At 44.3% G+C, this 25,810-nt stretch overlaps 1 protein-coding gene across 1 annotated transcript; it reads right to left on the bottom strand.

Moving 5' to 3' along the window:
* Positions 1–477: 477 nt before the first annotated feature.
* LOC136577963 (hexosaminidase D-like) lies at positions 478–25,357 on the bottom strand. The gene is made up of 6 exons (XM_066577876.1): positions 25,277–25,357; positions 24,167–24,350; positions 19,678–19,783; positions 7,772–7,873; positions 4,072–4,161; positions 478–971 (listed from the first exon to the last, which is right to left on the bottom strand). Exons 1-6 carry the CDS (start codon positions 25,355–25,357, stop codon positions 779–781), a joined length of 756 nt encoding a protein of 251 aa, XP_066433973.1. The 3' UTR covers positions 478–778.
* Between the last annotated feature and the right edge of the window lie 453 nt (positions 25,358–25,810).

A 25,810-nucleotide genomic window follows, 5' to 3' on the forward strand; every position in this document is an offset into this window, starting at 1 on the left:
GCAAATTTTCTCTCCCAATCCAAGCTTCGCTGATTCACCTGATTTCTTGGAGATTAGTTCTCATTGGTGAATCTATTCCTGCTCTACTTCTTAACCAGCCCGACAATTACTGATTTTTTGTTACTTTTTGCTGTCATTGAACATTAGTGTTTGTGATCCTTTCATATTTTTCACACTTTTTGTTACTGGAATTGTAAGAAGTCTGATTATATAACCCTAAAAATAAACGTTCTCTACTCTGTATGGACTGAAGAATCTGTGAGCGATTTTAGAAGAACCCATCACCTCGGAGGCAAACGTTTTTAAATGCACATAAACTATAATGCAGGGGGCAGTCATGAGATGCTATTGACTGTATAATATGGCTACTGGACCTAGTCTGTTCTGTGCCTCAGTTCAGGTACTAGTCCAGCGGATGTAAAGAAGCCATATTACCTTATGTTATATTACCATATTACTATGTGCAGAAGACAGGAAGATACTTCCATGATGCTTCACAAGGCTGATGACTAGAAATAACCCATCACTGGAGATGTAGATTAGTAGGGTTGGGGTGGCATCACCTTTCACATGCCGAGTCATAAGGGGCTCTTCTCATATACACAGTGAGTATTCACATCTACCCGTATATAAGTATGGGCAATTCCCAGACACCCTGGCAATCGCCTGCTGCACCTCAGTGCTTTGGATTCTGCAGAATATTAACCCTTCCCCTAGTTCTGATTTCTAGCAAAATCCAATCCGTGGTGTTCTCACATTCCCTGGGCGCTTCTATACTTCACTTTTGCAATAGGACCTTTGGGCGAGCATTGAGTGGCAGAATCTCCTGGAAATCTTTAGCCATTTGTCGTAGAGCGTCCATGTACGGGTTCACATTCTCTTCCATCCACTCCTCCACTGTGTCTGGGAAGTAGATTGCATCAAGCTGGGATCGTAGGGCGTCTATATGAGATTCCCATTCTTCGTTGGCTCTGAAAGAACATGGAAGAAGCTCATAAAAGGACATCATGTTACCTTGTTTTTGCACCGAGGTCATGCTGCTGTTTCTGGTCATCCAGCCTATGACATCTGTACTTTTACAGCCTCCTATATTGCCGTAGGCCTCATGTCTACGGGCACGTGTGGATTCAAAGCGCAGAATCCCGCAGCGGAATACACCCGTGCCCGCAGCCATGGACATTTTCTCACCAGTCCGTTGCGGGTCTCCTCCGTCCGCGACGGATCTTCTTTTCAAATCTTTTTCATTTTTTTCTAAATCTCCTGCTTTCCCACGGATCTATGGCACGTCTGCAGTGTCAGCTGCGGGTGTGCCGCGGATCGGCCGGCCTTCGTTGACTTCAATGGAGGCCATCCATGCGGGAATCCACAGAAAATGGAGCATGCCGTATTTTTTTCCCCGCGCGTGTGATCCGCATGATGGGATAAAGTGACATCCGCAGGTATTTAATTACCTGCAGATGCCAATGATTGTCTATGGGCAGGTTGAACTGCGGATCATCAGCGTAGGTGATCCGTATTTCATTTATGCCCGTGGACATGAGGCCTTATAGGGAATATGTCACTAACATTTTTTAGATTCTGTTCTCTATACATGACTATGGGGGCAGCCATCTTTCCTGAGCTACATTTAACAGCATCTAGAGCGTTTAGAAAATGTGCTTTACAGCAGCTTCATGGACCATGCACAGATTGGACAGCAGGGGATCCATTGACTTGTATGGGAGGCTGTTCTAGGCATGCTCTATGACTTGTGTAGAGGTCTTTCTGCAAGGAAGTGGAGTAAAACGTTGCGCAAAACGTGATTAATACAACCCATTGTTGTGCGCTATTCCTATGTGTGAGAAAAGATAGGACCTGCCCTATCTGTCTGCGTTTTATGCAGTAAGCTGCCATAGAAGTCTATGGCAGGGTCAAAAAAGCAATGGGAGGGTGCAACCAGCGATCAATGCCGGGAAGAGAAGACAGCTGGCCCTTATCAGGCTTAAATAGCCATTCAATTCTAGCTAAAGGGAGCATCATGTGTGCTTGTGAACTGGCCATGCGAGCGCAAAAATTACAGCACTGTGTGCAGACACGCGTGTAACAGCCTGATTATTGCCATTCCCATTCATGCGCAATTTGGGCATACGCTCGTCTGTCGAAGCCCTTAGATGGAGCAATTTATTGTTTGCACAAGCGAACGATGTCAGGTTTTTATTTGTGCATCCTGTTCATACAGGCAGATAAATTGTTTAGTTCTCTGTACCAGAATGACGGAACAATCAGTATTAAACCAAACAATTAGTGGACGAGCCAAGAATGATTTTCATACTTGCATGAAATGAACGATGAGCGAACTAATTATCATACATCATTTGATTGTTGGCTATGTTTACATTGACCAATTATCATTCAAATGCGAATGATCCAGCAATTTTTGTTTTTTAAACGATAATCGTTCCGTGTAAATCCACCCTTAGGGCTTATTCAGACAGGCGTATATCGGCCGGGTTTTCACGACCGCTTGATGTACTTTTCCATCTAAGCTGTTCCCTGCTTCCCTCCCCCTCACCAGCTCTCTGCCTCTCTCCTCCAGTCTTGCGTTTGCAATGGGAGGGGGCGGGGCAGAGATAAGCTCCGCTCTGTTCCGCCCACTCCCATTGCTGGCTATGCACAAGGGGCGGGAGCTTAGCTCCACCCCTATCCTGCCCACTCCCATTGTAAACCACTCAGCGGGGAGGAGAAAGGTAGAGAGTCGGTGAGGGGGCGGGAAGGGGGACAGCTTAGATGGAAGCCTATATACGCTTGTGTAAATAAGCCCTTAGATAGATGACTGCTACAAATCTTTCTCTACAGATCAGGAACTGTCAGACTAGTATAAGGCTCTGTGGTCAGAGTGAAAAATGCAAGACAGTAGGATTTGATTATGATCAAAAATGAAAAGGAAAATCAGCAAAAATTCTTAAAAAATATGTTTAAGGGCTCCTTCACGTGAGCGCTGCAGTCGGGCCCCTTTACGTTGGCGGCGGTAGCTGCAGTGACTCCTATGGGAGCCAATGACAGCTGCAGGTTAAGAGAGGTGGGAGGGAGTTAAGCAGTGTGACTGCTAAACTCTTCCCCTCTTCTGTTCTCCTCTCTGCCCCTTGCCAATGTTTGCAATAGGATGGGCGGAACGAGGGTGGAGCTAAACCCCTTCACCCCATTGCAAACAGTGGAGAGGGGTGGGAGCTCAGCACACCAGCTCCCCCCTCGTCCCACCTTCTCTCATTGCAGAGAGCCCGGCGAGGGGGAGGAAAGGGGGAAGACAGCCTGACAGCGTATACACCAACCCGTGCATCACACAGTGGCGTATATCAGCTGGACGTTTTCACGGCCTACCAATATACGCTTGTGTGATAAGATCTAAAAATGGAGATCTGCATTCTTGTCGGGAACAGCGCCACATATGAGTATTCCTGACATTACAACTTGCTATCAGCCAGAGTCCAGTGTGCAGATTGCAGCACGAATAAGAAAATGAGGATTACTTATTGGTTGTGCCTCGTATACCTATGATAACACTACCGGAGCACATTTCTAGGAAGTGTTGCCAGGGATTCTATATTTATATGGAGTCTATAACTTCACAGGGGTTATCTGACACTTCAAAACTGATGGTTCATCCTCAGAATAATCCACTAATATTAGACCGCTGAGGGTCTGACTCTCAAACCTATGTGGATCATTTGCTTGAAGAGTCTCCTTCACTATTTACTAGCCACAGCTCCATACTTTTCGTAGTGCTTATGCCTGGTATTACAGTTCCATCCCATTCACTTGGGAAGGATGAAGCTGCTGTGAGTTGTAATACCAGACATGGCCACTACTAACAGTATGGTGCTGTGCCTGGTAAATAATGAAGGTGGTACAACTGATTGATGGAGTGCCAAGAGTCAGTCCCCCACCAATCTAAAAATGATGGCCTATCCTAAGGGTAGACCTTCATATTTTAAGTCCTGCAGAATGTCTTTAGCCTACACAAGGTAGATTTCTATTTACACAAATAAGATATTACTTAAAGGGCTCTTAGTCCGTGTTTGATTTTATACTCACTTCAAGATTTTTGCACTGAATGTCTCCATCTTATGCGGATTGCCAAATCGGTGTGCCCTGTGGTAACGTGAGAACCAGCCATTGATTTCACTATGCAAAAAAAGAGAAAACATCACTGAAGAATACAAAAACGGATTATACAATATACACTCTTTTGCCATTTTATTAGAGACCCCCATCCTAGTATCATGTTGAGCCTACTTTGGCCTTCAGAACTCCACTAGGTGAGGAAATCATTTTACAGGACAGGAAGCTTCTTGTAGTTGCTGCAGATTAGATGGAGGTGCTGACCTGTTCTGATCAGCTGACAGGAAGGGGTCATCGATTCATGCTGCTTGTGCCAAATTCTGACCTCCCAACAGCACTGGGCAACAGAAATCTGGATTCATCTGACCAGGTGAGGTTTTCCGCTGTTCAGGGATACAATTTTTGTGCTCTTTTGCCCCTCGGCGTCTTCTCTCTTACACAGCAATGTCACTGGAACTCGTCACCAGCTGTTTTATCCCATTCGTGCTAAAGAATAAGAAGCTGTGCATTTGGACACATTAGTTGAAGTACCCGCATTGTATGTGGCTGCAATTTGTCTGACTGTGCAGCGCCTGTCATTAGAATGATTTTTCACATCCTCCTCTGACCCCTTTACTCGTGGAGTTGTTTCCATCCACAGGATCCCCTTTCGCTGGATGTGTTTCCGTCATCACACCATTCTCTGTATACTCTCCACATTGCTATACAAGAAATCCCCACGCAGCTGGCAGTGACATCCTGGCTCCTGTAGTCTAACACTGATTAGAAGTTATAAGTCGCTCAGATCGCTGGATTTTCCCATCTAATGTGGATTCCCACTGAAACTGATCCACGGAAAACTGGTCACGTTATTTTATGCTGCACTCCGGGGTCACGGGGAGAATTTCCATAGAGGAGAGCTCCAATCGTGAAAGGGCTGGCTTCATTAATAAAGGGGCCATTCAGAGTAATATATATATGATGATTTGATGGGAGTATATATAATCATGGAGCCCTACAGCAAAACTTTGGTTGGGGTCAAGGTTACCAAGACCAGCGAGTTCATGAAATAAATCAGGATTATTATGTTCCTCACTCTCCCCAATTATGTTCTCTCCTTCCATCATACATTGGGATCACTACCTGCTGTTCCCCATTAACCGCTGGGCCCGTAGGAGCTGCTATACCTTTTTTCCATACACATAACACATTTTGAAGCTTCAGCATAATGTGGTCATAACATTTGTTGCATAGAGTATTAAAGGACACATGGTCTGGACAATGGGGTCAGTTCACTATGCCCATGGTTGGTACCCAAGAGGGTACATGACATGTCCCATACTGGTACACTGGTACAGTGCATGATCATAACTTTAATGGTACTTTGATGTAGTTTACTTGAGTAAAATGTAGGACTTGGCGATTAATTGAATTATTTAGATTACTTCGTCCCTCGGTAACTCCGTGATTCTGTTTTCACACTAAATTGCAAAATTCAATTATTTTCCTTAAATTGTCAGGCACTACATTGTATATCAAAGTATTAACTTACGTAGTCCACATTGAGAGGCCAACTCCTCCCCTGTATCTACACAGCAGTCATTGGCTCATTCTGGTGGGTGGTTAGAGCCAATCAAGAAGAAGAAGGCGCTTCATCCCATTTGCCCCATGAGAAGGAAAAGGAGGAAGCCGTCCCTTCGTCATCATTGTGGCTCTGCTTCTTAACCCTTTCCAATCCACTGTCTGACTTTTGAAGACATGATTTAAAGCTGTACAGCTCTGATGTTGGAAGACATCCGTCGGGGTTCTCTTACTGTATATTGCCAGCCTCTCTGCCATTAGAGCCTATCCAACGTGTCACCTCATGCAGTACTGGCTTTAGCCAGCATATAGCGCCGTAGTATAATGGCAGAAAAAGAGTAAGCCCCTTAGGAAAACCAGGATACAAATTGGATTGGAAAGGGTTAATCTCGCCACCAGCCACCACCATCATGACCACCACAGCAGGGCAATTTGTGATGGCCTACTCCAAAGGAGGTGCGGATCAGCATATGCAAGGGGAGGAGGAAGAGGGAGCCTTGGGAAGAGGAGACTGGGACAGGCGCCGGATTGGCAACAAACTTCAAGATAGTCTGGATACCGCCTCCACCCGGCTCTCCACTTCAACAGCCTGCCTGTCCACCTGGCAACACTATTGCATATAAGGGATGAGTTATGTGCAGGCGGTCTGTCTTTCACTCTCTTCGAGGCAGCGACTCTCAGAATTATTCACAGCCTGTAATTCAATGTAACACAGATAGCAGGTAAAACTTGGTGCAATACAGAACTTGTACCAAGGCTTACCTGCTATCTCTGTCCCATTGCAATACATGTGTTGCGTCCTCCGGAAATGCAACCTCAAAAACACAAACAAAAAGGCACAACTGTGCAAAAGGAAACAAAAACTAAAGGGGAATGCTTTCCCTATCGTCCCCTAACCTGGGAGGGGGCCTTGCCTACTCGGCAGACCGACCGCTCTGACAAGTGCAAGACCACACGCGTGCCTGGGCCACTGACAAGTCCCTTAAGGGGAGCCCTAGCACCACAGAAAGTCAAAACCAAAAACCTAACAAAGCATAAAAGAACTTAGCTAGGAGCTTCAGCCAAGGTGTGTTCCACCATCGCTGTCCAAAGGTAACTGAAGGATTGACCAGCACAGGAGATCATGCTTGCACTGTTTAAGTAGGAGCCAAGCTACTCAGCACCAGGTGCTGACTGACGTTACTCCTGCAACTATCACGCCCCTCAGCTCCAGGAGAAGCAAGGGCCTGGGCACACCCAAAACCTGGTCTGGCCTGCAAGCCCGGTGCAGGCCTCAGAATGGCTGCAACAACATGTTGCGAAGGGTTCATCCAGGGCTGGGTGCATGTGCAGGGCGCCCCGTTGCAGCAGTTGATTTCTTACAACAGAACAACTAATGCGACGACTGCCCAATACATTTACTTATCACTGATACAAGAGAGTCCGGACAACTGCGGCCCTGGTCAGCGATCAAATGCGGGGTGGGTAGCTGCTGTATCAGCTGATTTTCTGACAACAGCATTCCTGATCGCATCTTCCAGTCACTTCTAAGTGACAATAAAAAAAGAAGTAAAGTGTTTAAAAAACAAAAAGGAAAAAAGCTTAATCTAAAATAGTCAATAACAAAAATGGTTATGGAAAAGACGAAAAAAAAATTGGGTATCGCCTCGTTCATAAAAATCAGCACTATAAAAGTATCATGCTTGTTATCCTGCACAGCAAACTGCATGGAAATATATTAAAAATGAAGCCAGAATTGCTATTTTTCATTCATCTGTCTCCTAAAAAACACAATAAAAAGCAATCAAAAAGTTCCACTTGTACCCCTACATGGTACCACTGAAATCTACAACTCGTCTCGCAGTCTTAGTATTTAGCAAAAAAAGAAAATTGAGATTGAAATTGAAAATTTTCCATAAATTAAAAAAAAATTGAGATTTTAATTTTTGGCAAAATCAGCCCCCGCAGAAGGTATTTAGTACTGAGAAACTCTGCCCTGTACTATGGAGACTGTGGAGCTGGTGCCCAGCACCACCGTATGGACCCTGTGGTGTACCCTGTCCCTGGGTACTCTACTAGTCATATAGCTCACATCCACTGCTGTGCAGTCATAGTTTGGTCATTCCCTTCTTACCTGTCTCCCTCTGTGATTTCATGAACCTTCCCCTTCAGTTCGCTGTGGACTTTCTTCACCATGTTATAAATTTCAGATCCAGGAAATCCTCCGGTCCCATCACTAAGAGGAAGAAATCACCAAAGAATTATATTTCTACTGTAAACTTCATTGTCGTTCATTAAAAGGGTTTCCAGGGTTTTTCTGGAAACAGCGCCACTCTTGTTCATGGGCTATTTCTGGTATTGCAGCCTTACTGAAAACCTGCCATTGCATTTGAGCTCCATATACTGTGTCATGGGGCTGAAAGGTGATGGAACAGAGAGTCCTGGGAGCTGCGTTCCATACTCACTGGGTGCTCCATTCCAGAGCTGTATCTCCACAATGATTACAGGTGCCAACAGCTTGACTCTTTCTGCACATGCATCTTACATAGAGATGAATGGGAGATGTGCACGCAGAAAGTGAATATGAGACACTGGTCCAAGGACTGCCCATTCCATCACCTTGGAGCCCCATAACATAGTTTATGGGGGTCAAACATAATGTCAAGTTCCTGTTAACGGGATTATCCGTGATGTGAATATTGATGGCCTGTCCTTAGGATGGAAAAAAAGGGGTATATCAACAATATTGGATTATTCATATCTTATGGGTGAGAATGTATATTATTAGCAGATAGCCTTCGTCAACGTGAATATACTAGGATGGGATGACTTCCTAGACGAATATGGGGACACTATTTGATATAACCAGTAGGTTGTTGATATACCCCTTTTTTTACTAGATATAGAACATCACAGTAATGATAAAAGGTCATCTATATTATACCCACATGATATATTCTGATTGGATAGATATATTCTCCCTGTGATTGACATGATTGAGAAAGAATTTACTTACTCTTTATTATATCTTCATATTTATCCATTTGATATGTGACATTAATAGATATATACATCAGGGCCCTCTCAATAGGTGTTGCAGGCTATGCGGTGTGCGTTCAGTGTTAGTCATAGCAACGCATGATCGGCGATCCTCACACTTCTCATTGCATCACTGCTGGTGACTAATACACTGAGGAGGTATCCGAGTAAATAATATGTAAGTGGAATACGGAAGTGAAGTGGAGGCGTGGTGATGGGACCGAGTACCGGCCTCTGTGATGACAGACGACCGGCGCATGCGCAGACGCACTATCAGTGCGGTTTGCCCATTTCTGACATGGCCGCTGTGCCCTACTGTGTCTTAGAGCGTGTTCTCGCGATAGTTGTAGCTCGGCACATGCGCAGATGGCGCAGTTCAACCTAGATGGATGCATCAATATGTGAGGAGGTCAATTAAAGATGACATCATCAACGATGCGCCGGATAACAGCTGAGACGTGTGGAAAGAGGTAATCAGTGAGGAGACACTCCTGTGCATGTTTGTATGTCATTGGTTAATGGTGTTCACATTTCCTATATATATGGTGCACTTTATATGATATGTATTGGCTTGAGGAAGGTCTATTACGACCGAAACGTTGCCGAAATTTTTGTAATGGGGAAATAAATCTTGTATTTTTCTACATTGCTGAATGCTGCCAGTCACTATTTTCTCTATCCTGATTGCACCCCCGGAGCCTTTCTGGTTTAGGCTTCCTGACTGGCGTTTGCATACTGTTTTGCCTGGCTCTATGTGAGGATATATGCTGTGCTGCTGAGAACCTCTTTCTTCTATTCAGTGATATCTACAAACCAGATCCAGCTTGCACCTGATACAGGCACAAAATGGAAAAATACCCGGACTCTGACAGACCAGGTAACCCTGTTATTTTTTCGTATTCGGATGTGGATGTTAACAAGATTATTTCAGGAGCTACACGCAAGAATAGCTATCTAGTAATGCCAACAGTGGATATGCTACTACGGAAGTGGGAGATGGAAAATAAAAAGAACATCTCCCTATCTCTACATATGTCCACACTATGTGAATATTTTAAGGTAAAACGCATTCCTAGAGGGCTACGCCCACATGTGCGCCCGACCTTAATGGCAGACAATAAGACATTTTGTTCAAAATTTGAAGGCATAGTGAATAAATTTTCGTTTGACATGATTGTCTTGAATGTTGAGTTCTTACAGTTGGAGATTGCTGAGAGTACAGCTCGCATATCCTCCTTGGAAAAGAATATTCTAGAGATCCTGACACCAGAGGACTGGAATAAACATAAGGAGAAAAAAACAACATTTCTCAAACGACATCAGGAGGAATTGGAGAGTATAAAAAAAACCAAGTGGTTTAGGGATGTCGACGATTATGCTTATGGTCGTGTATTTTGTTGGCAGACATCAAAGAATAAAGTTACAGATCCCTTTGAATCGAATACCAAACAAAGACGACAACGACGCCGTCAACCCAGGAATAGAAACCAATTTGGGTTCTCATCTCGGGGTTCGATTTCAACGGACGATTCGGCCAAGAATGACCATGTGGGTGCCTCCACATCTTCTTCTTCTTTTTTAGGCCGTGGGAATCCAAACAGGATGAAGAGAAAAGAGGGACAGTCCGGTGCCGCCGAGGCGGACGAAAACATCATAGGGCATACAAGAGATCCCGACGGGGTGATGACCCGATCCACGAAACGACCACCGCTGATGGACTTCAGGAAATAGTAGGTGTTGGAGCTTGTGAACCTACCAGTGACGGTATTGTAATCAACATTTCTTCTAGGGTATTGACATCAGATGAGACAACTGTATTGGGCAAGGGTCTAACATTTTGCTGTGTAACTTCTATGAATTGGTTTGATCTTAATCTTGATGTACATCGTTTATTCAGAAATTTAAGGCTTAAAAATCAATTTTCCTCACAACCAGCACGTACGGTTGCACAGACCACTACACCAGGGTCTTTTTCCCTGGTTGGAACTGGTCTTCGTAACAAAAGTACGTATCAACCACCTACATCAAATCCTCAAATCGAAGTATTTGCTAAATTAGTATTAAAAGATATTGAAAAACTGAGATCCAAAACATTGGGTAACAAGAGGAGGCTTAAGAATAACCTTAATATGAGGGAAAGGAAAGCCCTTAATTCTCTTGCGCAGGATGATACGATTGTGGTTAAACCAGCCGATAAGGGTGGAGCAATAGTCGTGATGGATACTAGTATGTACACAACAGAAGTGTTCAGACAATTAAATGATGAAAATGTTTATGAGAAATTGCGATCAGACCCTACCATACGGTTTCAATTACAACTAAGGGGAATGTTGAATGAGGCACTATGGGCAGGTTTGATCGATAAGAAGCTGTTGAAATTCCTTGATATCCAGCACCCCATTGTTCCCACTTTATACACCCTCCCAAAGGTCCACAAGGATCCCCAGAACCCCCCTGGGAGACCGATTGTTTCAGGCAGAAACTCACTCTTCTGCAATATCGCACGATTTTTGGACAAGGTCCTGAGGCGTTTTGCAGATGAGGCGGATTCACACATCAGGGATACATCTGACTTTTTGAAAAAAATTGCATCGTTTGATATGACCGAAGATGTTATCCTGGTCACCTTTGATGTGACTGCGCTATACACCTCTATCAGTCATAATAAAGGGATAGATGCCGTCAGGCAGTTTCTGATGGCATCGGATATGTCCTCTGAGTGCATGCAGCTTGCCCTGTCGCTGCTGGAGTACATCCTCCGCAACAATTATTTTTTGTTTGGGGGGGTGTACTACAGACAGCGACAGGGCACTGCTATGGGCTCTAATGTGGCGCCAACATACGCCAACATTTTTGTGCGCCAATTTGAGGAGAAGTATATCTATACCTCCATATATGCGGCGTCGTTGGTGTACTGGGGTCGGTACATCGACGACGTGTTTGCCATATGGAAGGGTTCGCTCCAAACACTACAGGAATTCCATACCTTTTTAAATGCTGTTTACCCAGAACTTCAGTTCACTATGTCTTACTCTATTGTGGAAATCCAATTCCTTGACGTTTTGATTAAAAGACAAGGAATGGGATTGGTAACGGATCTTTACACAAAAAAGACAGATCGGAACAGTTTATTGCTCTATAGTAGCAACCATCCGGTCGCCATGAAGGACTCACTACCATGGAGTCAACTCTTACGAGTGCGAAGAATAGCACACGATCAAACCATTGATTTAAGATTGGATGAGATGTGTAGGAGGTTCCTAGACAGGGGATACCCTGCACCAATCATCACAAAAGCTGCCATACGAGCTAGGGCAATACCACAACAAGACCTTTTGACACCTAAATTGAAGAGACAGACAATGGATAGGATTCCGTTTGTCAGTACCTTTAATAGTCTTAGTGGAACCGTTGGTAGCATCATCAAAAAACATTGGCCACTGCTGACATTAGATGGGTCTGTAATACCTGAATTTAAAAACAAGCCTCTAAATGCGTATAGAAGAGGTAGAAACATAGGCAACCAACTGGTCCACTCACACTTTGCCTCACATAAATCAGCCGTCCAGAGTTTCTTCAAACCCCCTAGAAAGGGGAACTTCCCATGCCTTGCCTGCAGTTGTTGTAACAATTTGGTGAGGGGTGACGAATTTCGGCATCCTCTCAGGGGCAATAGGTACAAGATACAGGGGAGATATACTTGTGCTTCACCATACGTGATCTACCTCATCACCTGCCCATGTGGCCTTGGGTATGTGGGTGAAACCACCATGGAGGTGAGATCACGTATGGTGAAGCACAAGAGTACAATTCGGACGGAAAATTCACAATTACCTGTATCGCGACATTTTTTGGAGGCTAAACATAACATCAGCCAGTTCAAATTTAGGGTCATTGACCATGTCCCCGTGTCTCCACGGGGGGGTGATAGAGAATTTTTATTAAAAAAGCGTGAGTTGAAATGGATATACGAGTTGGACACCATGCACCCAAAGGGGCTGAATCAGGAGTACATTTTCCAGCCGTTCTTGTAAATCTTGTTACACACATCAGTATATGAATTGTACATATGTTTTATTGATTAGTTTTTTATGGGTATATGTGTAATTGTATTTTCTTTTTGATTTGTTTACACAGGTTGTTGGTCTCTCGCTGGTTCCCTCGCCACACGTCTGGGAGATGACGGTCCATTATTTCGTCATCTAGAAGAAAAAATATAGATTCATGCATATTAATGTATAGTATCAATAAAATCACAATTTGATTAGGCAGTTAACAGTTGTTGTTCTGTCCTTTCTTACTGGGTTTATATAATGGGTCAATATTGGATTATTCATATCTTATGGGTGAGAATGTATATTATTAGCAGATAGCCTTCGTCAACGTGAATATACTAGGATGGGATGACTTCCTAGACGAATATGGGGACACTATTTGATATAACCAGTAGGTTGTTGATATACCCCTTTTTTTACTAGATATAGAACATCACAGTAATGATAAAAGGTCATCTATATTATACCCACATGATATATTCTGATTGGATAGATATATTCTCCCTGTGATTGACATGATTGAGAAAGAATTTACTTACTCTTTATTATATCTTCATATTTATCCATTTGATATGTGACATTAATAGATATATACATCAGGGCCCTCTCAATAGGTGTTGCAGGCTATGCGGTGTGCGTTCAGTGTTAGTCATAGCAACGCATGATCGGCGATCCTCACACTTCTCATTGCATCACTGCTGGTGACTAATACACTGAGGAGGTATCCGAGTAAATAATATGTAAGTGGAATACGGAAGTGAAGTGGAGGCGTGGTGATGGGACCGAGTACCGGCCTCTGTGATGACAGACGACCGGCGCATGCGCAGACGCACTATCAGTGCGGTTTGCCCATTTCTGACATGGCCGCTGTGCCCTACTGTGTCTTAGAGCGTGTTCTCGCGATAGTTGTAGCTCGGCACATGCGCAGATGGCGCAGTTCAACCTAGATGGATGCATCAATATGTGAGGAGGTCAATTAAAGATGACATCATCAACGATGCGCCGGATAACAGCTGAGACGTGTGGAAAGAGGTAATCAGTGAGGAGACACTCCTGTGCATGTTTGTATGTCATTGGTTAATGGTGTTCACATTTCCTATATATATGGTGCACTTTATATGATATGTATTGGCTTGAGGAAGGTCTATTACGACCGAAACGTTGCCGAAATTTTTGTAATGGGGAAATAAATCTTGTATTTTTCTACATTGCTGAATGCTGCCAGTCACTATTTTCTCTATCCTGATTGCACCCCCGGAGCCTTTCTGGTTTAGGCTTCCTGACTGGCGTTTGCATACTGTTTTGCCTGGCTCTATGTGAGGATATATGCTGTGCTGCTGAGAACCTCTTTCTTCTATTCAGTGATATCTACAAACCAGATCCAGCTTGCACCTGATACAGGCACAAAATGGAAAAATACCCGGACTCTGACAGACCAGGTAACCCTGTTATTTTTTCGTATTCGGATGTGGATGTTAACAAGATTATTTCAGGAGCTACACGCAAGAATAGCTATCTAGTAATGCCAACAGTGGATATGCTACTACGGAAGTGGGAGATGGAAAATAAAAAGAACATCTCCCTATCTCTACATATGTCCACACTATGTGAATATTTTAAGGTAAAACGCATTCCTAGAGGGCTACGCCCACATGTGCGCCCGACCTTAATGGCAGACAATAAGACATTTTGTTCAAAATTTGAAGGCATAGTGAATAAATTTTCGTTTGACATGATTGTCTTGAATGTTGAGTTCTTACAGTTGGAGATTGCTGAGAGTACAGCTCGCATATCCTCCTTGGAAAAGAATATTCTAGAGATCCTGACACCAGAGGACTGGAATAAACATAAGGAGAAAAAAACAACATTTCTCAAACGACATCAGGAGGAATTGGAGAGTATAAAAAAAAACCAAGTGGTTTAGGGATGTCGACGATTATGCTTATGGTCGTGTATTTTGTTGGCAGACATCAAAGAATAAAGTTACAGATCCCTTTGAATCGAATACCAAACAAAGACGACAACGACGCCGTCAACCCAGGAATAGAAACCAATTTGGGTTCTCATCTCGGGGTTCGATTTCAACGGACGATTCGGCCAAGAATGACCATGTGGGTGCCTCCACATCTTCTTCTTCTTTTTTAGGCCGTGGGAATCCAAACAGGATGAAGAGAAAAGAGGGACAGTCCGGTGCCGCCGAGGCGGACGAAAACATCATAGGGCATACAAGAGATCCCGACGGGGTGATGACCCGATCCACGAAACGACCACCGCTGATGGACTTCAGGAAATAGTAGGTGTTGGAGCTTGTGAACCTACCAGTGACGGTATTGTAATCAACATTTCTTCTAGGGTATTGACATCAGATGAGACAACTGTATTGGGCAAGGGTCTAACATTTTGCTGTGTAACTTCTATGAATTGGTTTGATCTTAATCTTGATGTACATCGTTTATTCAGAAATTTAAGGCTTAAAAATCAATTTTCCTCACAACCAGCACGTACGGTTGCACAGACCACTACACCAGGGTCTTTTTCCCTGGTTGGAACTGGTCTTCGTAACAAAAGTACGTATCAACCACCTACATCAAATCCTCAAATCGAAGTATTTGCTAAATTAGTATTAAAAGATATTGAAAAACTGAGATCCAAAACATTGGGTAACAAGAGGAGGCTTAAGAATAACCTTAATATGAGGGAAAGGAAAGCCCTTAATTCTCTTGCGCAGGATGATACGATTGTGGTTAAACCAGCCGATAAGGGTGGAGCAATAGTCGTGATGGATACTAGTATGTACACAACAGAAGTGTTCAGACAATTAAATGATGAAAATGTTTATGAGAAATTGCGATCAGACCCTACCATACGGTTTCAATTACAACTAAGGGGAATGTTGAATGAGGCACTATGGGCAGGTTTGATCGATAAGAAGCTGTTGAAATTCCTTGATATCCAGCACCCCATTGTTCCCACTTTATACACCCTCCCAAAGGTCCACAAGGATCCCCAGAACCCCCCTGGGAGACCGATTGTTTCAGGCAGAAACTCACTCTTCTGCAATATCGCACGATTTTTGGACAAGGTCCTGAGGCGTTTTGCAGATGAGGCGGATTCACACATCAGGGATACATCTGACTTTTTGAAAAAAATTGCATCGTTTGATATGACCGAAGATGTTATCCTGGTCACCTTTGATGTGACTGCGCTATACACCTCTATCAGTCATAATAAAGGGATAGATGCCGTCAGGCAGTTTCTGATGGCATCAGATATGTCCTCTGAGTGCATGCAGCTTGCCCTGTCGCTGCTGGAGTACATCCTCCGCAACAATTATTTTTTGTTTGGGGGGGTGTACTACAGACAGCGACAGGGCACTGCTATGGGCTCTAATGTGGCGCCAACATACGCCAACATTTTTGTGCGCCAATTTGAGGAGAAGTATATCTATACCTCCATATATGCGGCGTCGTTGGTGTACTGGGGTCGGTACATCGACGACGTGTTTGCCATATGGAAGGGTTCGCTCCAAACACTACAGGAATTCCATACCTTTTTAAATGCTGTTTACCCAGAACTTCAGTTCACTATGTCTTACTCTATTGTGGAAATCCAATTCCTTGACGTTTTGATTAAAAGACAAGGAATGGGATTGGTAACGGATCTTTACACAAAAAAGACAGATCGGAACAGTTTATTGCTCTATAGTAGCAACCATCCGGTCGCCATGAAGGACTCACTACCATGGAGTCAACTCTTACGAGTGCGAAGAATAGCACACGATCAAACCATTGATTTAAGATTGGATGAGATGTGTAGGAGGTTCCTAGACAGGGGATACCCTGCACCAATCATCACAAAAGCTGCCATACGAGCTAGGGCAATACCACAACAAGACCTTTTGACACCTAAATTGAAGAGACAGACAATGGATAGGATTCCGTTTGTCAGTACCTTTAATAGTCTTAGTGGAACCGTTGGTAGCATCATCAAAAAACATTGGCCACTGCTGACATTAGATGGGTCTGTAATACCTGAATTTAAAAACAAGCCTCTAAATGCGTATAGAAGAGGTAGAAACATAGGCAACCAACTGGTCCACTCACACTTTGCCTCACATAAATCAGCCGTCCAGAGTTTCTTCAAACCCCCTAGAAAGGGGAACTTCCCATGCCTTGCCTGCAGTTGTTGTAACAATTTGGTGAGGGGTGACGAATTTCGGCATCCTCTCAGGGGCAATAGGTACAAGATACAGGGGAGATATACTTGTGCTTCACCATACGTGATCTACCTCATCACCTGCCCATGTGGCCTTGGGTATGTGGGTGAAACCACCATGGAGGTGAGATCACGTATGGTGAAGCACAAGAGTACAATTCGGACGGAAAATTCACAATTACCTGTATCGCGACATTTTTTGGAGGCTAAACATAACATCAGCCAGTTCAAATTTAGGGTCATTGACCATGTCCCCGTGTCTCCACGGGGGGGTGATAGAGAATTTTTATTAAAAAAGCGTGAGTTGAAATGGATATACGAGTTGGACACCATGCACCCAAAGGGGCTGAATCAGGAGTACATTTTCCAGCCGTTCTTGTAAATCTTGTTACACACATCAGTATATGAATTGTACATATGTTTTATTGATTAGTTTTTTATGGGTATATGTGTAATTGTATTTTCTTTTTGATTTGTTTACACAGGTTGTTGGTCTCTCGCTGGTTCCCTCGCCACACGTCTGGGAGATGACGGTCCATTATTTCGTCATCTAGAAGAAAAAATATAGATTCATGCATATTAATGTATAGTATCAATAAAATCACAATTTGATTAGGCAGTTAACAGTTGTTGTTCTGTCCTTTCTTACTGGGTTTATATAATGGGTCAATATTGGATTATTCATATCTTATGGGTGAGAATGTATATTATTAGCAGATAGCCTTCGTCAACGTGAATATACTAGGATGGGATGACTTCCTAGACGAATATGGGGACACTATTTGATATAACCAGTAGGTTGTTGATATACCCCTTTTTTTACTAGATATAGAACATCACAGTAATGATAAAAGGTCATCTATATTATACCCACATGATATATTCTGATTGGATAGATATATTCTCCCTGTGATTGACATGATTGAGAAAGAATTTACTTACTCTTTATTATATCTTCATATTTATCCATTTGATATGTGACATTAATAGATATATACATCAGGGCCCTCTCAATAGGTGTTGCAGGCTATGCGGTGTGCGTTCAGTGTTAGTCATAGCAACGCATGATCGGCGATCCTCACACTTCTCATTGCATCACTGCTGGTGACTAATACACTGAGGAGGTATCCGAGTAAATAATATGTAAGTGGAATACGGAAGTGAAGTGGAGGCGTGGTGATGGGACCGAGTACCGGCCTCTGTGATGACAGACGACCGGCGCATGCGCAGACGCACTATCAGTGCGGTTTGCCCATTTCTGACATGGCCGCTGTGCCCTACTGTGTTTTAGAGCGTGTTCTCGCGATAGTTGTAGCTCGGCACATGCGCAGATGGCGCAGTTCAACCTAGATGGATGCATCAATATGTGAGGAGGTCAATTAAAGATGACATCATCAACGATGCGCCGGATAACAGCTGAGACGTGTGGAAAGAGGTAATCAGTGAGGAGACACTCCTGTGCATGTTTGTATGTCATTGGTTAATGGTGTTCACATTTCCTATATATATGGTGCACTTTATATGATATGTATTGGCTTGAGGAAGGTCTATTACGACCGAAACGTTGCCGAAATTTTTGTAATGGGGAAATAAATCTTGTATTTTTCTACATTGCTGAATGCTGCCAGTCACTATTTTCTCTATCACGTTTATTGGTTACGTGACCTATCTGCAGCTCAGTCCCAATCCAGTGAATGGGATTAAGTTGCAAATACCTGACACCAATGCTATGTAACCTACAGCTCTGTGCCTGGTATACACTGATAGAAGTCTAAAAAAGGGAGGACTCTGGCACAACCTGGTGGCGGGTGTCAAATTAGATGAGAGGTGGAGCCAAAGATAACTAAAGATGCTTTATTATATAACCAGCAGGTTACACGTTTCGAGGTATAACCTCTTATTCAGAAAGCTGCGTGAACACTAAAAACAGTACAAACAAGGTGCAAGGAAAAAAGCAAAGTATGGAAAGAGTAAAGAAAAGCATTAAAAATTAAAACTTAGCTCCACCCCCACCCCGCCTCCTCTCATTGCAAATAGTGCCGAGGGGCGGAGAGGGGGCAGGAGCTCAGTGCACTGCTTCTGGCTCTTCCAGCCTCCTCCCCCTGCAGAGAGGGACGCCATATATCGGCCAGCGTGAATACCCGGCTGATATACGGTCGTCTGAATAAGCCCTAAGGGTGAATGCACAGGGGCGGACTTGAATTGCAGAATCCAGAGAGAGCGACCGCCTCCGGATTCCGCAGCAAATATCAACTATATAGTGCAATGCAAAAGTGATTTTTCATGCACATGAGCGAAAACCAATTGCGATTTCCGCACGTGAATGAATAAAAATAAAAAAACAAAAAAAATAAAATCGCAGCATGCTCCATTTCCTGCGGATTACCCACGGATGGCTTCCATTGAAGTCAATGGAAGCCGTCTGACCCCCGGCCCGTTTGCAATTGACATTGGGGGCCGCAGATTCCGCGGGGAAAACAAGAATTTTAAAAACAATCTGTACTGCGCATGTCCGACGGCGAGCCGTGCAGCCATCCGCAGTACAGAAAGAAGAAAACGAAAGCAGGTACGCACGGACGCTGCTGCTGCCAGGGCCGGATTCCACATGCAGAATCCGACCCGCCGCTGTGCAGACGGCCTAAATGAAAGTAAATAAAGTGGACAGGAGAGAACTTGAAATTCTGGTCCAACCTTTTTAACCCCCTCAGTAAAGGCTATGGGTTGTAGTTACCAAGTGTTTTTCTCCCGATTGATGCTGCTGAATCCTAGTATGTGACTGATGTCCTTCTTGGCATCTTCGTTTAGGTCTCCTGTGTGGGAGAAGACAGGTGACAATGCTGCAGATAAGGCGACACATCTCAGTGACTTCAGTGAACGCACTTACCGTACTTGAGAGTCTTTAGACACACGGCCAGGGAGGGGATGCCCACCGGGAGCAGCTCACAGAGCACTGAGTAATGATCGTACCTGCAGGGACAGACAATGGGCAATCAGTGACATGAGCACTATAGGTCTGTAGGTAGAACACCTTCATCTCAGCCATAATGTCATCAATCCAATAGAGCGAATCAAACCATTATACTCCTCAATGCAGGTAGTGAATGCACAGACCACTGAGCAGTAGAGTAATCCCAGGACAGCATTTACATTGACTGACGTACCCCAGAATGGCAGAGGAGGTACATGCTGTAGATGTGGATGCATTTACAGTATAGGGTCTCTTACAGCAACTGTAAGTAGCCCGAAGCTCTGCAGCCGTTCTGAAGCTTTAAGACAATGTGATGCCACTCTCCCTTATTATACAACTAGCTGATATACCCGGCTTCGCCCGAGTTAATTTGGTACTGGTGTTTATCTGGTGTTCACACGGAAAATCTTATGAAGTCGTGGTTACTTTAGAGATACCGAGGAAAAAAATATGTTCACCATTTTGCATGGTTCTTTGCGTTACCCAGAAAACACCACGTGGAGGTAACCATGCAACGTTTCCTTTATATAAAATGACATCAGGAAGTGAGAGAATTAGATTACGTACATAAAATTTGGACGCTAATTCTTTTGCGCTTAGAATTGAATAATCGAGTTGGGACCCATTAACTTTTCCTATTTATGACATAATCAATGCTCATGCCAAATTTCAAGTTTCTATGACATCGGGAAGTGAGAGAATTAGATTCCGTACGTAAAATTTGGATGCTAATTCTTTTGCGCTTAGAATTGAATAATCGAGTTGGGACCCATTAACTTTTCCTATTTATGACATAATCAATGCGCATGCCAAATTTCAAGTTTCTATGACATCGGGAAGTGAGAGAATTAGATTCCGTACGTAAAATTTGGATGCTAATTCTTTTACGCTTAGAATTGAATAATCGAGTTGGGACCCATTAACTTTTCCTATTTATGACATAATCAATGCTCGGGCCAAATTTCATGTTTCTACGACATCGGGAAGTTGAAGAATTAGTGGCGAGTCAGTCAGTGAGTCAGTCAGTGAGGGCTTTCGTCTTTATATATATAGATATGCAGCTGAAGCTGACAACTGCATGATGTATAATAACTGCTGCCCCCTGCCTGTGACTTTTGAAACTGCAGTTGTAAATTTACTCATAGATAGTCCAAGGGGATGTGAGGTCAGAAGACACATTTAGTATGTGTTCCTTTTCCAGCTGAATTGCGCTGCGTACTGCGCATCTCCTTGTGTATTGTGTGCCCATTTGCACCCCCTCCCCCCATAGACTTCTATGGGGGCATTTGGTGCACACAAAAATAGAGCATGCTGCGATTTTCCACCGGATTGACATCATACTGTTCACGTACATTTTGCACACGAGCAAATATGCCCGAGGGAGGGAGCACTGAACCTGACTCTAAAAAAATGCCCCAGTGAAGAGGGGCCGAGCTGCAATACCAGATATTGATTCTAATGGACATCCCATGTTACTGATTAAACTACATGGATTTTTCCTCCTGCAGACTTGGAAAAAAGGGACTTATCACTTCTTGATGTTAGTTTGGTGCCAAATTTTCTCATTAAATTCATTGGAAGCTCAAAATTAGCATCAAAATCTACATACAACATTGAAAACCGTGTTAAAAATCCCTACCGTATATACCGGCGTATAAGACGACTTTTGAACCCCGAAAAATCTGCTCTGCAGTCGGGGGTCGTCTTATGCGCCGGTAATGCAGAAAAAAAAAAAGTGTAAAAAAAAAAAATTTATTACTCACCTCCCACGGCGTTCTGTCGCGCTCCGGCAGGATGTCGCTCGCTCCTCGTCCCCGCCGCAGCATAGCTTTCTGAATGCGGGGCTTGAAATCCCCGCTTCCAGAAACCTAGTACACACGCCGGCAGCCATGACAGCATTGAATGGCTGTGATTGGCTGAAGGCGCACGTGTTAGCAATCACACCCATTCAATGATGTCATTGAATAGTGTGATTGGCTGAAGCCACGTGTGCTTTAGCCAATCACAGCCATTCAATGATGTCATGGCTGCCGGCGTGTGTATTAGCTTTCTGGAAGCGGGGATTTCAAGCCCCGCATTCAGAAAGCTATGCTGCGCCGGGGACGAGGAGCGAGCGACAGCCTGCCGAAGCGCGACAGAACGCCGTGGGAGGTGAGTAATGAATTTTTTTTTTTTCTCCACTGTATACCGGCGTATAAGGTGACAGTTGGGGGGTCGTCTTATATGCCCCGTCGCCTTATACGCCGGTATATACGGTATTTAGGATGCATATTTAAAACGTGGTTCCATGTTGGACTTTTCTGGTTCAAATGGGCGAGTGCAATTCCGATCCATGGAAAAATTGACCAATTTTCCTTTTGATTTTCATGTGTTTTTGCTTTTCTCCACACAAGAGTGTCATCCAAGTGTCATCTGTGTTTTCTGTGCATTAAAAAATGGAAGGTGGCTCAACTGATCTAATTCAAAAGTTCTATTAAAATCAATGGATGCATGAAAAAAAAATCAGAACGCGCTCATATGTCATTCTGTTTTTTTAATGCACTCGTTGATTTGAATGGACAATTCTTGCCCAAGAATCAGACCAAGATAGGACATGCTGCATTTTTTTTACTCAGACTGTCTGATTATGAAATCAGTGCCTTCTATTTCCGTACAATTAAAAATCGGACCATACTCGCACGGAAAAAAACTCTTGTGCTAAAAAGCCCTTAAATCACCACTGCCAACAATCTAATACATGTACGGGGTCTCCTGACTGACCCCCAACTGAGAAATCTTATGTATGGCCTGCTCATAGATCTGGCATCACTATCCCTTGCTCCTTCCACTACCTTTAGGGCTCATGTCCACGGGCAAAATATGATTTAAGATCCGCAGCGGATCTCCCGCATGCGGATCCGCATCCCATAGGGATGCATTGACCACCCGCGGGTAGATAAATACCCGCGGATCGTCAATAAAAGGGATTTAAAAAAAAATGGAGCATGGAAAAATCCGGACCATGCTCCATTTTCGTGCGGGTCTCCCGCGGGGACGGCTCCCGCAGGCTTCTATTGAAGCCTATGGAAGCCGTCCGGATCCGGGGGAGACCTAAAATAGGAATTTAAAGTATTTACCATCCGGCGCGGGCGGGGAAGGTCAGCTGTTCCTCACGGCCGCATCTTCCTTGCTTCGGCTCGGCGGATGTGCCCGGCGCATGCGCGCGGCACGTCGGCGACGTGCCGGCGACGTGCCGCCGGCGTCAGGAATTCATCCGCCGGCCGAAAATGAAGATCCGGCCGTGAGGAACAGCTGATCTTCTCCGCCCGCGCCGGATGGTAAATACTTTTAAATTCTTATTTTCGGCGCTCATGTCCGCGGGGCAGGAGGGACCCGCTGCAGATTCTACATGTAGAATCTGCAGCGGATCTGATTTTCCCCGTGGACATGAGGCCTTAAGGGAACCTGTCAGCAGAATATAGGTATATTACCTGGCCCCACAGTGTAAAACAGCATAGCAGCAGAATAACATTGATGTTTTAAGCAGAATAGAGCAAATCGGCAGAAAAGTCAAAATCCTACTTTTATTGCAGAGCGCCTGTTAGTCAAATGCCCTGCCTCAAGAGGCGGCGCCATTACAGCTCTAAGTAAAGATGTCACTTGTTAAATCCCTCCTCTTCAGCCTCTCGCTGCCACCCACTTTCCTTCTGACGTCAGTACAAACCAGGCTGAATCCCATGTAAGTGACGTGCGCCTCTCATGTCTCATCTTCCAGCACATACACCGTAAAGCGAGGCTTAGATGACTGGAATTCACTTGAGGATTCAGCATGGCAAGCGCTGACTATCCATGCATATTAATGCACAGTGTGCCTCAGGTAGTCAGACTAGCGGTGCGGCCATCTATGTTTCTTCAGGACCGGAGGGTCACTTTAAATCATGTCTGTGGCCTTCTACTTGTCTCCACTTTGCTGACACATCACATTCCGTCCTGTCCTCACTAACACAACCACACATCACTTCCTGATCTAAGATACTCTGTGCTGCTGTAGCTTCTTGTAACCTTTTGTATGTCCCCCTCCGTCACTGCTACTGTCTTACTAACATACCAAAGAAAGTGGACAGGTCATTGCCCCATATGCTCAGCATACTCATCTGCTGCTACACTCATCACTGCCAGGATCTGATTGGCTACACTGTGTTATAGCCCCACCCCACCTTCTGATTGGCTACCATTTTTGCTAAAAGGAAACAGTAGACAGGCGGCCACTCACCTTGTATGCTCTCTCTGCTCAGCTTTCTCAGCATGTCATCCCACATCAGCAGTTTCTTCTCGGGGAACTCAGTGTGGAGGAAGCCAACCACATTCTCCAAGTGAGAGAGGAACATCTTGCCCAGGTCTCCTTTGTTATTGTTTAGCCAGGACGTAGAATCCTGACCCTCGCCCAGGTGGTAAACCTACAATTATGGAGGACATCGAGACAAGATAAAGCACAGCTCCACTTACCAATATCACTTTATATCTTATACCTAAGAATCTGTTCACATTTCCATCATAGGAACAGAAAAACTTTAGTAACGGTGTGACAGATCCGTCATATGAGGGACATCAACGGAGCCAGACAGATCCCATTGACAAGAATGGGTTCCGTCAGGTTTTCATCATGGTGTTTGTCATCATACCAGAAAAAATACCAGTGTACTAGTATACTGTTCTAATGGAAACCCTGGACAGAGGCTCCTAATGTAAGTCTGAGTAGAGTCTAACATTGATACATCGTATTAATACTTTTTTACATTATACTCCGTGCATTTCCATTTCCCTCATCCATAAGGCTCTCCACAGACCTATATCTCCTCCCTCTTCTCTGTCTACCACCCTACCCATGCTCTCCGCTCTGCTAATGACCTTAGACTAAATTCCTCTCTAGTCTGGACCTTCCACTTCCACTTCCAAGATTTTTCCTGAGCTGCACTAGACAATCAGGTTAATTCCCAACGCCCACAGCTTTAAAAACACATTATTTAGGGAGGCCTACCATACAACCTAACCTAAACTCTTTTCCATCTACATTGCTATACTCTCCTTTGGAAGGAAACCTGCGCTCCTTCTCACTTCAACCCCCACACACCCCACTGCACCTCTTATCTGCGTATTCACTAACAGGGCTGGGGATCAACTCACACACCTTTAGGCTGGGTTCACATAGGTGACAAAGTCGCATGATTTTGTCTCGTTGCTATGATGCTACAAATCACATGTATGTGAAGCCCATGTTTTCCTATGGGTTAATTCACACATGCCATGTTTTGTAGAATGCAACAATCCGACACAAAAACCTTGCGGGTCCGGCGATATGCCAGCGACATGCAAGGTTTTGTACCCCATGTTTCCTTATGGAGCCTTTCTCTCTGTTGCATCGCAGGAAACCTAGATTTTCGACGGTGCAATGCAACTTTGACATTAGGAACTCCTACTGTCAAAGCCCTAATCTAAGCCCTGGCTGCAAAAAAAAAACAAAAAAAAAACATACATCACCTCTCTGGTGCTGTCAGCCCAGCTGCATCTTCTCCCCGGGTCCTCGGCACTATTCTCCTTCATCTCTTCTGGCCAGGGATTGAAAAGGTCCTCGAAGTGCTGGCTGTGATTGGCTGACGCTTAGCCAAGCACAGCAAGCACTCGATGAAACAATCACAGCCATTCATCGAGCGCTGGCTGTGATTGGCTACACATCAGCCAATCACAGCCAGCGCTTCCTGGATGCAGGGATTTTCAATCCTGGCCAGAATAGATGAAGAAAACAAGTATCAGGGACCCGGAAGAAGCTGCAGCGGAGCCCTGGACAGCGCTTCTAGGTGAGGTATGCTTTTTTTAAATTTTAAATCGTTAGATCTGACTGCATCTGTAAGAAATCCCC

Source organism: Eleutherodactylus coqui, chromosome 8 (assembly GCF_035609145.1).
Source record: "Eleutherodactylus coqui strain aEleCoq1 chromosome 8, aEleCoq1.hap1, whole genome shotgun sequence".
Classification (NCBI taxonomy): Eukaryota; Metazoa; Chordata; class Amphibia; order Anura; family Eleutherodactylidae; genus Eleutherodactylus; species Eleutherodactylus coqui.

Excerpts from the sequence above, each read along its gene's own strand:
- LOC136577963 (XM_066577876.1), bottom strand. The coding sequence starts at position 25,357 with ATGTCAAAGTTGCATTGCACCGTCGAAAATCTAGGTTTCCTGCGATGC. Across the intron at positions 19,784-24,166 it reads GAGCAGAGAGAGCATACAAG|CATTGTCACCTGTCTTCTCC; the intron begins GTGAGTGGCCGC and ends CCTTATCTGCAG. Across the intron at positions 7,874-19,677 it reads AATCGGGAGAAAAACACTTG|TGATGGGACCGGAGGATTTC; the intron begins GTAACTACAACC and ends TCTTCCTCTTAG.